General features: G+C 42.7%; 1 protein-coding gene across 2 annotated transcripts in view; it reads right to left on the bottom strand.

The window, feature by feature from the left end:
- The window catches only part of cdk19 (cyclin-dependent kinase 19), a 47,319-nt gene extending 31,351 nt beyond the window's left edge, over nt 1-15,968 (bottom strand). Inside the window, exons 1-2 of one of the 2 annotated variants that reach the window (XM_031581095.2) lie at nt 15,617-15,968; nt 9,188-9,263 (exon numbers count right to left, since the gene is read on the bottom strand). In XM_031581095.2, coding sequence (XP_031436955.1) covers nt 9,188-9,263; nt 15,617-15,744 — 204 coding nt within the window. In that variant the 5' untranslated portion in view covers nt 15,745-15,968. The remainder of the gene's footprint in view (nt 1-9,187; nt 9,264-15,616) is intronic. The other variant, XM_012823975.2, reaches the window with a different exon arrangement.
- Between the last annotated feature and the right edge of the window lie 734 nt (nt 15,969-16,702).

Consider the following 16,702-nt stretch of genomic DNA (forward strand, 5'->3'; position numbering starts at 1 on the left):
TTATGAGCCAGTTTAAACTAGCGACAGTAAGTGACTAACATCTAGAGCACAGGAAAAGTGACAAGACACGGGTGGATATTTCAGAGCATTAGAGAGTGTCCTGAGAGACCCAGATCACTGGTGCAGGGCAGACCCTCGCCTGGCCGCAGCCCAAACCACGGGCTACGTCTTAGTGAGAGCCCGGAAAAAAAGAACTACCAAAACATCCTGATCCTATTAGCGCCAGTCGCAAACAGACCAAGCAGCGCGACGTTTGCCAAGCCGCCTGTTAAACCAGGTCGGACGGACTCAGAACTAATATCGGCAACAACACAGAAACACACACATCAATCTCACGGGTTTGCTGTGACGTTTCGTTTTTTTTTGTCATCAGGGATTCACACAGCTGTTTATGCTGAGCTTACAATCAAAGGAAATGAGTATGAAGCAGAGTAAGTGTAACACCCAGAGCAGTGAGAGCCCAAAGGTTGATCCCTCTGCTTCAACAAATGCAATTGTTAGTTGCAGAATTTTTCCAGAAAAAAAAAAAAAAAAAACACAAGAGCAGGCCTTGAATCTGAAGAATGACTGGATTCATCAACAATCTGGCATAGATTACATGAACCCATGCAGCCACAGCACACAGGAACTACCAGAGTAAGAGGAAGCTAGCGGAGGCTAGCACGACAATGCCTCCACTGGATTTCAATGGCTCATATTTATGGGGCTTTCACAATGATCTATTATAAGTGCACCGAAACAATTGCCCCCTGGTTACTTAAAAGAGGGACATTACACAAACAAGTTCCACCTGTTCAGCTCAAACTACCCCAGCTGCATTGGGTATCACAGAGTTGGCTATTCAGCACATGGCCTCTATACTGAACTTCAAACCGACCAAAAAAAAAAAAGTGGAAAAATACAGCCACAAAACCCTCAAATTCTTCACAGCAATGTAATGTTAGGGAGGAGCCTGGCACAAGCTAATGAGAGAATAAGACAGAAATGAAGATTAACATTAAAATCCTGTTATTCTAGCAAGATACATTAGACCATGTCATGCAAGGGAGTACAATTGTCTCAAGGGTAGGGAGTGCAACTCATTAACTGATGATGAGATAGATGAGAGAGGGTGGAGATGGCATTTCCTCCTCGTCTCAACTGGATTGCTGTGGCATTAAGCAGATTTGTGAGTGGAAAGTGGCAAGGGTTTGGAATAGGTTGGGCAACATAACCCCTAAGACCTGCTTGTTATGTTAGGCTAATGCCCACAAGGTTTGTTGCACCACAACATAGACTCTGAGCAAACAAAGCTAACAAATAGAAGCATTTAGCTCCTACTGCAGTGTTAGCCTATCAGCTACTGACACCAAGAAGCCACAGAACTTCATACGGGTCAGTGTGCTTGTGTGCCTGTGCGCGCCCGTATGTGTGTGTGTGTGTGTGGGTGTGTGGGTGTGTAGCCTGAATCATCGTTGAGGAATTACCTGAGGAATTAATGACTTAAACATGTCACTGAGGTTTCTGGCGTTCAACACTTCAACCGCCCTGAGCCTGTGTGACACAATGCCTTCAGGTCCATCAAAGGTGTAGACAGACAGACGCCACCAACTTTGTACTAAAACCCGCACCGACACATGAGGTAAAATAATCTAAAACAAATGCAGAATGAACTGCAATGGAGGAAGGACAGGACACACTGCTGACTCCAATCTTAAACTTCATCTAAAACCGCTGCAGCTTATTGTTGGCAAGCCTGGCTGAACCCCATAAAGCCCCTTTTCACAGATGTGTGCACAACGTCATGCAAATGAGCTCGCCAATAACCGGCAATGATAAATGACTCCACGAGCCATTAATGTTGTTTTCCAAAATGTCTGAAGAGCCATCTCTCTGGCTGGAGGAACTGCTGCAAGCACGCTCCACCATCAGTCACATCAAACTACTCACACATGGCAGCAGCAGTTAAACTTCGGAGTCAGCTCTGCATGCCACAGAAGTTCCAACCCCTTGGACACTCTCTCTTTCTCTCTCTTTTATTTCTTTCTCTCTCTCTCTCTTTCTCTCTCTCACTCTCACTCTCACTCTCACTCACGCAGGGATGTAGACGAACACAAAGAGGCCATTGTTTGAGCCAAGTCAAGCCGTTCAAGGGGGTGCAAAACCAATTTTGGTGGTGCCTTTCTTACTGTCGGCTGCGTGTTGTTTGGATTTCCCCACTCGGGGTAATGATGAGAGGCTCTCACAGCTCCACTCCACTACAGTTCTACCAGTCCACAGCCAACACTCAATTCCCTCCACTCCTGTGCTTTTAACTCTAAAGCTAACAGGCATGAGCCAATTGAATGAGCCCGAGTTACATTCAAACTAATAGCCGTATGCGGTGTCATTAATGATACGTCAGATAGAAGTGATAAAGTTGGGAAGTTCTATCAGTCAACAAGTAGGAAGTCCAATGGGAACACTATGCTACCGCTTGTTTTTATGACGTGGCACTGAATTAGTACCGTGGTTACATGGATTCGAATAACTGCCTTAGTCGGACTGAAATCGCATTATCCGTTTCATGTAAGCACCTTAGTCGGATCGTAGTCGGACCGCACATAGTCGGACTAACACCCCTGGATAACTCGATCCGATCCAGTTGATAGTTCGACTATTGCGGCATGTAACGGTGAATTGGATAAGGAACTGGACTTTGCGTCTTTGCGCATGCTTGAGATCCCGCCGCCCTCCTCCCTCCCTCCCTGCCAGGTTGTGACCCGGAAGACGAAAGAGACGATACGTTGTCTCAACTGTACATACTAACATACTTTATGAATATCCTGCAGACTGTCTCACAAGCTTATTCTTGTTGACTATGAACAAACATAACAGAAGAGGTCCGAAGATATGAGTACCTTTACAACCCCTCCTTAAAAACGTATAAGGACGTTCAAATTACGATACTTATGTGGTGCCAGTGTTGACAAAAACGTTGACTGCGACTGTTTGGACAGAACGCGCTAATTCACCGAACAAATACTTTCATATTAATTTCCCACCACTTGTTAGTCATGTCATCCATTCATATCGATGTGAATCAATCAATACTAATACATCTTTAACTGTGATGTGTTTTTGTTTCATTTCACAACGTATTTACTGTATAATCAAGGATAGCAGGTGCCCGCTTGTAAACAGTCCACATTTTATTTGCTTAAAACACACAGCAGTACTGTCAAATCAGAAAGCAAATCAGCTGTCAAAGGGCTGTTACCTGACCAAATACCTTTCAAACTCGCCTTGCGCATTGTCATATCTATAACTAGCCTACTGGTACGTACAAAAGGAAAGCCCACCCGCGAAAATCATGTGTGCGCTAACAATTGTCTGGCGCCAGGTCTTGGGTAGGAGGCATGTTGTTCCGGGGATATTTAGTTAAATGGTCCGCGAATTTTTTTTTATTGGCTAAGTGGTCCTTGGTCTGAAAAAGTTTGAGAAACACTGCTTTATAGACAATAACGATCATACACTCCCATTGCACTCAAACAACCACACTCAAACGAGGAGATATTGTATCAATTAGCCTATTAAGTACTGTATTTATTGATTGCAAAGAGTTCAACGTTACAGCAACATAACTTTGCTCCGGTCGCTAAATCTGATATATCCGTGTGCATCATCGCTCTCCCTCTCTCTCTCTGCCACACCCACCCTGTAACCTACGTGTTTATACATTATAGAAGCAAGACCATTGTATTGTAACAAATCACGGAAGCGTGGTATATTTGTTATGGCTTTTTATTAAACACTAAAACACAACACACTGTCACAATGGCACGGGCTTTATGCCCTGGTGCAAGTTACCACGAACAGACTGTGCTACCGTCACCCACCTGTATAAGCTCTGCCCCAACACAGAACAACGACATGTAATTAGAACGGTAAGGAACATATAGGGAACGTCGTTGAGCTAGTGCATCACAGAGTATAACAGTATGCGCCCGCTGCACGGCATTACGGGGCGACTATGCCGGGAAGTTAAAATATTCTGGTTTAAAGTTAATGCTTGTGAAATCAGCTGTCACTCGGCTATTACCTGACCAATACCTGTCAGACTCGGTCATACTATTCACAACTAATATGTCCTTCATTCTATCAAATATGATGAAATTTGGTATTGTGCCCGCGAGGCACGCGTGACTTTAGTTGTGTTCGGTTATCTGGCGCTGAAAAAAACCACGAATTAGTACTGTCAAATCAGAAAGCAAATCAGCTGTCACTCGGCTATTACCTGACCAATACCTATCAAACTCGGTGATACTATTCACAACTAATATGTCCTTCATTCTATCAAATATGATGAAATTTGGTATTGTGGCCGCGAGGCACGCGTGAGTTTAGTTGTGTTCAGTTATTTGGCGCTGCCCTCTAAAGACAGAGACGTGACAGGTGGATCGAGATATTTTCCCGTAAATACCTTTACCTAAATACCTTTATAGACAACATCGATCATACACTCCCATTGCACTCAAACAACCACACTCAAACGAGGAGATATTGTATCAATTAGCCTATTATGTATTGTATTAATTGCACAGAGTTCCAGTGGCGCATGCAGCCGTACGCACTGTGCGTACCTTCTGCTACGCGAGAAGAAGAAAAATATATCATGAACGCATATTTATTAAAATGGGGAAACTATAAAATCGGAGTACAGACAACTAATGCCCAGCGTTGACGATGCAGATACAGAGCTGGAAACAGCTAAATGAGTTACGCAGTGAACTTTATCAAGCCCTGGAAAGTTCGGCAAATTTCTAGCCAAACATTCATTGCGTCCTGAAGGTTTGTATCTATCTACGAAAAGACTGACTGGACTTGCTCTCATGAATATTCACACAGATTTGGAAATCGACAGCGAAGAAGTACTAAAACAATTTGATGCAACTGGCAGAAGGGCAATGCGTTTAGGCTGTAACCCATTATTTGCGCGCGTGTGTGAATGTGCGTGCGTTTCTCTCGCCTTTTATCTTTCACCTTTGAATAATGTAACTTATAAACACATCGGCCTGGCAGAAACAAACAAACAAACAAACAAACAACCCAAGAGGCAACACGCATTTCTGGACCGATGAACAGACGCGATTCATGCTCAATCAACTGTTGTTGTTATTGGTAGTGGTGAAGAGGTCAAGCGGAAAGGGCTGTATCACCACTAGTTGTAATAAAAACAGCGCTACCTATCGTATCGGATATGACATGCTTTCGGCCAATGATTCGATTTATTCACTGCCATGTATATTGGGATAATAGCACCTACCCTCGAAAGAAAGCATAGTCCGACTAAGCAAAGATTCGAATTATACCATCATGTAAACACACTAACTGAGTGATACGCGAAGGTTTCCAGAAGCCCAGTGAGATAAGGCAGTGAGATAAGATAGCAGGTGTGGCCCAGTGGAATGATTAGATCTAATTAACACTCCTTTGTGCTCCTTGGCACCAAGCACAGACTGCTTCCTGATAAAAGACAAACCTGTGTTATGTTCTGCTTCCTGCAACAGGGCTGGCACATGACAAACCTGTCTGTCTACCCAGGCATCCCGAGGTGCTGTATCTGCTGACCTTGACGAGTCGGCTTCACACACCAATCACTCTGGAACTGGACTGGAAAAAAAGGATTCTGGGTGGCTCCTGGCTTCTGCCACCACCAACTAAATAAATGTAACCTTGGTACAGATATCAACCAGTCAGAATTCCTTTAAAGTGAGGAGCATTCCAGGCCGCCCAATTATTTGAGTGCATCTCACAGTGAAGGAAGGGTACAGACTCCTATTCTGTCTCAGGTTTGCATGCCTTGCTAAAGTCACAACAGCTTTACACCTCCAAGGACAGACGACTGTCTGGAAGGACACTGGACTGGAGCAGCACCACCATTGCCTTTCCTCTTAGCTCTACAATGCTCAACCAACCAGACTTCTCACCTAGGCAAATCTTCCCATCTGACACAGAGAATGTTATGTATGCCTTCCTGACAAGTCTGTGGGATTCCAAATAAAAAAAAATATAGACTTAATTTGTTTCCCAAACTAATGTTCCAGAAAACCATAATTATGACTGTCTAGTAAGGTGATATTGACTGAAAATGTTATTTAATGTCAGATAATTAAAAGTGCTTACCCTTGTTTGTTTACAATCAGGACGAACTGGAAAGAGCATCAATCTGAAATAAGGCTGACTCATGTTTAATGTCACCAGGACTTGAAGGTCTGTCTGTGGCACCGGAGAGACCGCAACCCAACTTTAAGTGCAAGTTTGGTTACGTGCTCAATCCCACTGTTAAAGAGCAAAGCTTCTTAATTTAGTGCCTTCTGACTTTTACTAGACTCTTCCTGTAAATAAGAGGAAAGCCACATTTTGAATTATTCTTCAACAGCGGCAGGTTATGAGAAAGAGGCCAGAACAGACTCTACAACAACACTCTCTTCACATCTCACTGTCATCTTATGAAAGGGTTAGATAACACATCAAACTCTTTCCCCCTCTGTACCAAGTGTTTACACTTTTGAAAATTTGAGAATTTCCTTTTTTGCTACAAAGGCTATATGTAGCCACACACAGATGTGTTCTACACCAAAGCACAATAGCCACATTGACCCTAAGGTCACTGCCTGTGTGTTGTCTCTACAGAGGTTTTCCTCCATTCTGTGCAGTGACCCAGATGAAGGCTGTGGTTTGCCTCCGAGCTATGAGTGCCCACGTCTGCTCTATGTCTGTCTTCACCGAAGGGATAACTTTCACTGCAGTGATCAGCCATCTCTTTCCTTCTCTGGTGTGTGTGTGTGTGTGTGTGTGTGTGTGTGTGTGTGTGTGTGTGTGTGTGTGTGTGTGTGTGTGTGTGTGTTGTAAAGCCTGTGCCGCTCTTTCTGGTGTCTTCTCTATGACACAGGCATAGGTGTTAACTCTACGGTTACCGAGGACTTCATAACTTTTTTAAACTGTAAACACTGACAGTTTGCATGTGCTACCAGAATCAGAATCAGAATCAGAATCAGAATAGTATTTATTGCCAAGTAGGTTTACACCTACCTGGAATTTGTTCTGATGTATAGGTGCATACAGTAAACATAAAAACACAGTAAGTACTACACATAACATAAAACATAAAAAACACAGTAAGTACTACACAAACACAATAAGTACTACAATACAAAAAGCAGGGCAGGAGTGCAAACGTGGATGTGCAATGTGCAGTGTGCAATGTAGTGTGTGTTAACATAACACAGGCTTGAGGTGTGGGGGCGGGATCAATTGACACTTCGAGTCCTCAGCACTTTTCAGAGCAAAAGTGATGCCGATCACCACAGGACATTCTGCTCCTCTTTTCTGCACACCTGTGCTTTATTCCCCGTGACACAGTGATCTCCTGTGAAGGTTGGCAGACCTTAAGTGGGATCTTCCTCTAATCATACCAGCTCTCTGTAAATGAGTGTGCGCATATGACTGCCCAGTGTGGCTGGCTGCAAAATGTGCATGTCTCTGTGTGTGTTTTCAGCTGCACCTCCTCCCACTTTCCAGAATCTTCTACCAATCAGGGGCAGGAGCAGTGGACCACAGCCCCCTCTCTGTGCCAGATTCACTGGAGAATGTTGCAGAGGCACATACCTCGGGGTCTTTCCTTTCGAGCTTATCCATACTCACGTTACACCAAATGCAACACTTTTCAAGCTGACTGTTTTCAATCCGTATTGCACTTACCTGATCAAAATGAATGCAGTTTAACGGCACAAACAACGTCAATCTGCCGAGTTGCTTGACGCAAACCAGATTCAGTACAATAGGATCTGCTATAGCTATTAGCCAATATCACCAATGCACTATATGAAAGATAATGATAATGTAACCACCCTAAGCCTTTCGTTGCAGGTCTTATACAAATGGTTGTGTGAAAGCCACCCAAAGACTTAGCTAGTGTTTTGCTATTACCATGCCCTCAAGGACACTGGTCAGTCAGTTCATTGTAAATGCAGGCAGTTCAAAAAGGACATGATACCATACACCTGCACAAAACAACCTTGTATCAGAAAAGATACTGTTTGTTTTCCTTTGTGTGTGTGTGTGTGTGTGTGTGTGTGTGTGTGTGTGTGTTTACTTTCCACTAAGGTTTCTTTGGCATCCTAACAGGAATGGCCTTTCAGCCTGGGTAGCATTCTTTTAACTAGATGCTGTATGTGCTATACAGAGCACAGACCCTTACATAACACTGACATACTCTGTCACAAGGGCCTCATGCCTACGAGCTAGATAAAGACTAGGAAACACTGACTGTGAAGAGGCACACATTGGCAGACATTTCTCTGATAGTTAGACTGTTGCCCGTATAAGACCTCTCGCCTTCTCCAGGATCCAACACCTCCCTCGTGACTTTTGATAGGCCTGTTATTAACTTCACAAAAGCTTGTATACTTAGAATGACATGGAGGCAAGGCTATGTCTGTGTGTCATACTCCACTCCGCAGATAAACAAACACACGGTGTGGCAGGTAAACAGGAAAACTGCCTAACTTTGATATCAACAAGAAAAATGCATGCCTCATCGCAATACGTCAACACAAGGAACAAACCAACTCGTGCCAAAACAAACAAACACAGCCGATAACTCACCCAGATCTCAGGTCAACCTGAACCTGCTCTGTGAAGTTCTGACAGCAGGCCAGAAACACAGATTCCAGAGCAGTGTGTGGTGTGTGGTGCCACTTAAGCCACAAGCGCACACAGCATTTTATCTCTGCATCTAAAGGCACAGCTCTGCAGTGAAGGTGCATACTGAAAGAGTATGCTGTTTTTGGCGAATTCTTTGATGAAAACGCATAAGTCGGTTCCTTGGTTCAAGTTGTTGTTGGCTCTCAACATAGACAAAAGGCCAGGAGCCAAGCCTGGTTCTGGCCTGGGGCTAGTCAAACTGAGAGTGGGGGTCTATTTGAGATATGGTCTAGTATGTGGAGTTATGGTCTGATATATGAAATTCACCTAAATCTAACAATACCTTATTTTTCAAGATGTGAGAGATTGGCCATGTCAGTTAAATGACACATCTAAGAGCACAATTCTGAGGCACTAGTGGGAAGAAAGACCAATGTGCCCGGACACGACTATCCACACAATATAATTGGATGATATTTCACTAAGGATCTCTGATTGGATCCGGCCTGTCTGCACTTACCGCTATCTCCCTGCAAGCAGACATCGATATTCCAGTGCCTTCAATTTGTTTCAGTGCATACTCCTTCTCGTCGTTCCTGCGTATGACAAAAAGTGTAAACGTTAGCGTGTTTTAGTAGTGTAAACGTTAGCGTGTTTTGCTAAACACATTGCCTGTTGATAACAGATGTCCATTATTATTTGCATATATAAAATGCTACAGAAACAGAGAACAACATTTGCACAGAGGGAAAAGTAACAGACAAGAAATAACAAAAATAATGAATGCTAATTTCAAGACGTACGTGTTGTTTTACATGTTGCAGTACTGCATTCTTTAATGCACTCCTGCAGTGTCATTTATTCAAGTTGATACTTAAACTGTGTTAACTAGAGTTCCTTTGTTCAGACTGGGATGTACACGGAGGTTAATCTAATAGCAGTCCTGAAACCATTCTGCTCATAAGAAAGTGGATTTCAGGCTGACAGAGAGCGTGCAACAGCCAGACAAACAAAATGAGATCAAACCTGCCCTGTGTTTGAGAACAGGGGCCTGTGTGCACATAGAGGATAGCACAACCTCTTCTAGATGCCCATCCCTGGTGGGTTCATCTGACAGCTATTTCCTCTTGAACGCGATCAGTGTTTACTGCTGTTGCTGGGAGAGGCCTCTCCTCTTGGGCCAGCCCATTCACCTCAGCACAAACACCACCAGCCTCCAGCTGAGCTCTGACACAACCACTAGTGCAGCTCCCCCAGTCAGACAAACAGCCCATCTGAGACATGCTTACTTGGGCTTTTTATTTAGGGTTTGCCTGAGAGGGAAAAATGCTTCGATTTTGGACACAAAGACAGCCCAAGTAGTGTTTGAGGACACACAGACAGCCCAAATAGTGTTTAAGGACACACAGACAGCCCAAATAGTGTTTGAGGACACACAGACAGCCCAAGTAGTGTTTAAGACACAACACAAGATGCAGAGAAAAGCACGGAACATCTTAAAAGGACCACAGCCACCCAGGCTATGGTATACTCACACTGCTGCCGTCTGGTAGACGTTACCGGAGCACCCGAGCACGGACTACCAGACTCACAAACAGCTTTTCCCCCCAGGCTGTAAGGCTTCTGAATCAGCAACATTGACCCACTGAACAGTCGCCATCACCATGTACTTTCTGCACCCCTACTCATACAACTACACTTACTACATATACTATACTATTTATATTTAATATTCCTCACACCCTGTAAACTGCTGCTAGCCCTTCTTTTATTTGAAATAGTTGTTACTTGTTATATGTTGTATGTTATAATGTTATATGTTATTTTTGTTATATGTTATTTTTTTTATCTTGTATACCGTCTACTGCGTAGATGTTGCCTGCCAAGTCATAAGAATTTCGCTGCGCTGAAGCAATTTGGTGCATGTGACAATAAACACTTTGACTTGACTTTGACTTTGAGGACACACAGACAGCCATAGTAGTGTTTGAGGACACACAGACAGCCCAAGTAGTGCTTAAGGAATAAGGACACAGAGACAGCCATAGTATTGTCTGAGGACACACAGACAGCCCAAGTAGTGCTTAAGGAATAAGGACACAGAGACAGCCATAGTATTGTCTGAGGACACACAGACAGCCCAAGTAGTGCTTAAGGAATAAGGACACAGAGACAGCCATAGTATTGTCTGAGGACACACAGACAGCCCAAGTAGTGCTTAAGGAATAAGGACACAGAGACAGCCATAGTATTGTCTGAGGACACACAGACAGCCCAAGTAGTGCTTAAGGAATAAGGACACAGAGACAGCCATAGTATTGTCTGAGGACACACAGACAGCCCAAGTAGTGTTTGAGGACACACAGACACCCCAAGTAGTGTTTGAGGACACACAGACAGCCCAAGTAGTGTCTGAGGACACACAGACAGCCATAGTAGTGTCTACACAGACAGCCCATAGTAGTGTCTGAGGACACACAGACAGCCCAAGTAGTGTTTGAGGACACACAGACAGCCCAAATAGTGTTTGAGGACACACAGACAGCCCATAGTAGTGTTCGAGGTTACACTAAAGCACTGACATGGTTTGGTTATGGCCGTGCAACACAAAGAGAAGTAAGTGCACGCAAAAAAAGTTTCAGATGTGAAAAATTCTGTCATTTGCAAAGTAAGGTTAGACTACCTTTCCCCCAGATACAGGCTTACTTGCCATTTCTCTAGCCTTACAACAATGAACTGGGGTGGGGGTGGTGTGTGTCAGGCCAGACAGACCACTTCAACATGAACAGTACTGACTCTTAGGAAAAAGACAAGTTACGAAGCAAAACCGAAACAGGAACATGAAGTTGCTTGAGTTGTTGCTTGCCCACCTCCTCTCTCTTTCTTACTCCCTCCCATTCTTCCTTTCTTTCGCTACAACCCAGCCCCCTTTTTTTTTCAGAGCACATGCAGGGTCTTTTAGCCATATCTTGCATAAGAGCAACCAGGGCCGTCCCTAGACTGCAGGAGGCCCTGGGCACTACATTTTGGAGGCCCCAATTCAGCTGTGTCATATGACAAAGAATTCAGACATTGCATTAAAGCTACAGCATTATTACGAGAAAACATTTACAGAGTTTTAAACAGAACAGCTTACCACTGGAGAAATAAGCTAAGGGAAAACATAGTCAAGTCAAAATGAGCAAGCTATTTAAAATAACTGAACTGTTGTTTTGACCAGTTTCATTCTAATTTCAAAGAACAAACAATGAATACGCTTGCAGATAGTAAATTAATTAACAATAATATAATAAAGCATATAACATCATTTGAAGTATTCTATTAACATTTCTTCTGCAATGAAGACACCCTGATGTTTGCACCTATGTGAAAGGTGATGGAATCAGAAGCTACTAGAGCAGGTTTTGGCTCATGCTAATTACTGATCCACCTGTGCTCTGTGGCATAGCATAGCACAACACAATAGCCTCCCCCACTAAGCACACCTTTGAAAGCCCAATATATCATCAACATTATTGCTACGTCCAATTGAAAGAAAACAAAGGAGATTCATAAAACAGTGCACATACCACTGAATATACCATCTGAATAATGAGCTAGTGAGATGTCCATAGCATGTTTAAAGTGGCCATTTTACTAGGTTTGGATTGTGGTGTGGTGGCACATCGATCCCAGGGGAAAGCACAGTAACACAGTCTCTGGAGCAACTGGAACTGTAGACTGGAGCTTTGAATGCACTGTAAAAGCAGTGCCACAGCACAGCAGTCTAGAAAGACTGCCACATCATCCTCGACATCAGCACTTCAGTAGGCAGCAGACAGCCAAATCCAAGACACGAAAAATATGTTTTCAATGTGACACGTTGCCTTCACCAAACTGTTGTGACAATTTCTGTCCAGTAATCTACATGCACTTGGCAGGTAGCGCCTTGCAGACTGAGCAATTTGCATGACTGAAAGATAAGAGTTAGAGTCTGACACATTGGCTAAAAGCAACAAAAAAAAAGTAAATATTAGTTTACACAAGATAATAAAACTGGTGTCTGTCACTTCTTTGCCTGACACATGACCATGCCATTACAATTTGGGAGCAGAAAGGTTAGGATGTGTGTGCTCCTTGTTTATAGGATGTGTGTGCTCCTTTTTTATATGTGTGCCCAGACACAACCTACTGCTTAGAAACAACCCTTGACAGCACCAACTATAAAGCCAACAGTTGTCACAGGCCTTCACATTTGATTACAGTAATATAACTGAATGAGAAGGTTCTGGCTGTGATCCATCCAGCCAAAGCTAAGGGGTCCTGTCAATGGGCCCAGAGGGTGTCCTCTACTCTGGCTCCAGACACTGACCCTAGCCCTTCTAGACTGGCTATACAGGTTAGCTCCCTTCTTCTTTGTACACAAGGAAACCGAGTGCAAGCTCGTCCAGATTCAAATTGAGTGTGAAATTATATATATGGACAGACCAATATTTACATATTTTTTACATACCCAAATAATTTACACATACTGCTAATACTACTACTACCACTAACAACAACAACAACAACAACAGCAGCAAAAGCAACAATAACAATACGTATAATTGTAGTAAAGAACTGAGGCAAAACCACAAACCACTGCCCTCAGTTTACTAAATATCCACTGAGACAGATTCCAATGGAGTAAGTAGTTTAATGACTATAGACTCCAGTTCTGGTAGTAACTAGTTGCAATGAATATTTATCCACAGAGGTTGATACTACAGCACTCGTTGTCCTTTGTAATTACTGCATATCTTGTGCATGATATGCTGTACTCACAAAACAATGTTTAATCACTCACCCCTTAATCTGATTATTCTCTCGTGCAAACAAAAGACCTCTGATTTCACAGTGTCTGTGAAGAGCATGTAAATGAGTAGGAGGGCAGACATACAAAATGAGGCAAATACGGCGAGGCATTAGGCCTACTTATAATGATTATTCTGCAACCAATGAAACCATCCGTTATTTTTCAGATTGCCTAATCTACCTGCTAAAATATAGATCTCCCTGTCAACAACAAAAGTGTGGGAAGGTATGTATTTTGATGGAGGTAGAGAGACCGAGAACATGAGTCAAAAAGTGTGAGTTTGAGTTCATGTGTGTTGGTCTTGAACTGGTGAACTTACTGAACGATTTATTCCTCATTACAGTTATGTATTTTGAGCAGTACATGTACAACAGACTACAGACATTTGTTGTATCTAATTTATCTTTAAAATGAGTCATTGATAATAGCCAGTCAGTCAGTGGGATAACATACACACATACCTAGAAGATAAAATGGATTAAACTTAAAATTGTCTACACAATGAAAGAAAACATGTTAACACCACATTTCGAATGCTTAACCTTTTTGTCTTTGCTAACTTAGGCCTTAGAAACCAAGTGCTTCCCCCAAATCCTACCTCTTCACTCGGGTGTTTTTACAGTGGTAGCTAGTTCATTATCTGGCCAGATAAGCTGACTCTGGCCTGTTCAGCCTTGTAGCAATATGGCTTCAGGTAGCAGGTTGAAATGCAACTGAATTTGCACCTGTACTTTACCAAAGTGATGCTTCCCCATACGCCAGGCTGAGTTGAGACTGCTTTTCCAAATTGCCTTGCAGGACTTCCTTCGTATTTTTGGCTCTGCTTTGGAACTGGACCAAAGCATGACAACCTCTGCCTTTCAGTGGTGCCTTCTCTGCCTTCCACAGAGTGGCTCACCAGGCAGTGTACAAGTTAACTGAATGGAGAAGCCATCGCATGTACAACCAACAAGAAAACGTGAATGTGTTCTATATTACAGCTTTGAGACATGACCAAAGCTTCTCCTTGAAGGCTAAGAATGAGAAGGTCAACTACAAATGTTTTCTTACTGCCAGGCAATAGGGATCCAAACACCATGAACACAGAGGATGGCAAATTTAAAAGCTGAGATAGTTGTGTTAGAATCTAATGAGCACAGCAAACTTGAAGAATGGACCAACAAACCTAGTCAGGATTTTTGGAGTTTATTTCAGCGTGGAGACACCCTCTAAGCGTGTTGCTCAGAGAATGGCCTATCTGACAGTAAGAAGATGTTGGCATTTATACCAGTCAGTCTTTCAGGTAGGAGAATATCATCAGTTTAAGGATATACACTGCAGGTTTTAGTGTGCAACATAGGCCAGGAGAGAGGGGAGTGAGATGGTGTCAGCATACTTTGCAGCTCTTACCATAAGTGACAGATATGATAGTATTCTATGTAATGCAGAGCAGCCGACCACAACTGATCTGATATTATAAATCTGATTTAAAAGTTCAAGATCTTCAAATGTGTACCTTTAAGTGATTACTTCTGTCCAGGCACAGATTTCTCTGATGAAAGACTCACATTTAAATAATTTCTGGTTAGAGTTTTTAGGGGTATAGGTAGCCTACAAATAAACACTAAGCAAACACATAGCCTAAGTTTGTTCATCTCTGAAATAGCTGGCTAAACTTAAAACTAAAAGCAAAACGTACAGGAGAAAAACTTTAGGATTTACGTGGATTTAGGTATTCATTCAAGTTAAATCATCGACTTAAGTTGGACATCGGGATTTCAACCACCACATGACAAAAAATGGCTTTACAAATTTACAACACTTATGAGTCGTTCATCATAACAGATAGTGCTAACTGTTAGCCCACTTGTCAACAACTGTCTACCAAAAGAGCTGCATTTAGGCATCCTGTCCCTAAAGCGTCTGACAAAAAATAAACATCACAGTGTTGTTTGGGGGAGGACCGATGTGTGAGAGTGAGTGAGAGAGTGCGTAGCCTACATGAAAACAAAAACAACCAAGCGCACAGGCCGATTCAAACAACTCCCTGCTCGACCTGCAAGGCTGTTACAAACGAAATGTTTATGAAAATGTAATTAAATCCGAATAAGGAGTAACATATTCTATCTCTCTTACCCGTCTTTGCGTTTAGCTTTATAAACGTGCCCGTAGGTGCCTCGACCCACTTTGCAACCTTCATATTCGAACAGATCTTCCACCTTCTCTCGATCGGCCGCGAGCTTTGTTTTGAAGTCGTAATCCATTTTAACCCATAAATATATCTTAATTTACAATAAAATAAAATATTAATTATTACATGCATTAATTAAATAATCTGATCGTTTTATTCCCCCACCATTTCCTTGTTTGGGATTTTGGTCTGCTCCGCTTAATGTTCACTGGCTCGTTGACGTTTTTTATTGGCACGCATGGGTGTATGGGAAAGAGAGTTTTGACAACTCAAAGGTAGCTAATGTAGCCCGAGGTACGGTGTTGGTTAAACTACAATCCGCATATCGCGTTGCGGTTGCTGCACTTGCGTAGTCATACAGGTTTTCAAAAAAAAAACGTGGGCATCAATATTGTTTTTTTTATGACACAAACCGAGGAAGGACTTCAGACCCAACTTTAATTTATGACCCCCTCCTTGCAACTTTGATATCATTTGACCATTTGTATCAAATGTTTGGAACAGAGTTTGGAACACAGTGACAGGCGCACACTTATTTTAACAACTCTGTTCTTTCTCAATTAAATATTGGGTGGATGCGGGACCATTATTCTGCTAGTTGTAATGTTTCTGTTTCCCTTGAATTCAATGGTTTCAGTTTATTATGGACTTCAGTTTTCAATGACAATTATTTGGACAAGTAATTGTTCGTAAATTACCATGCATTTGAAATACAATTTTGTTATGTTTCCCTAGAAACGTTCCATGAACTCTAGATATAATAGTCGTCGTAGTATCCACTTATAAATAGCCCATATGGACAAGCCCGCCCAACGACTCCATTCCGAGCAAATGCCTTTACGCAACCTTGGTCTAATTGACAGCTTCTACAACCAATCCAAATGTACCAAGGAGGAGCTCTAAATTGTGATACGTCCAACTTGAAGGTGACGTATCAGACCTGAAGATAAAACCACCGCGCACACTGCAATCTGCGCTTTCCACAGTATGGCCGGCGACATTAGCTAGCACTCGCTCACAGTATTCTCTGT

The sequence above is a fragment of the Clupea harengus genome, chromosome 15, assembly GCF_900700415.2.
Source record: "Clupea harengus chromosome 15, Ch_v2.0.2, whole genome shotgun sequence".
Lineage (NCBI taxonomy): Eukaryota > Metazoa > Chordata > Actinopteri > Clupeiformes > Clupeidae > Clupea > Clupea harengus.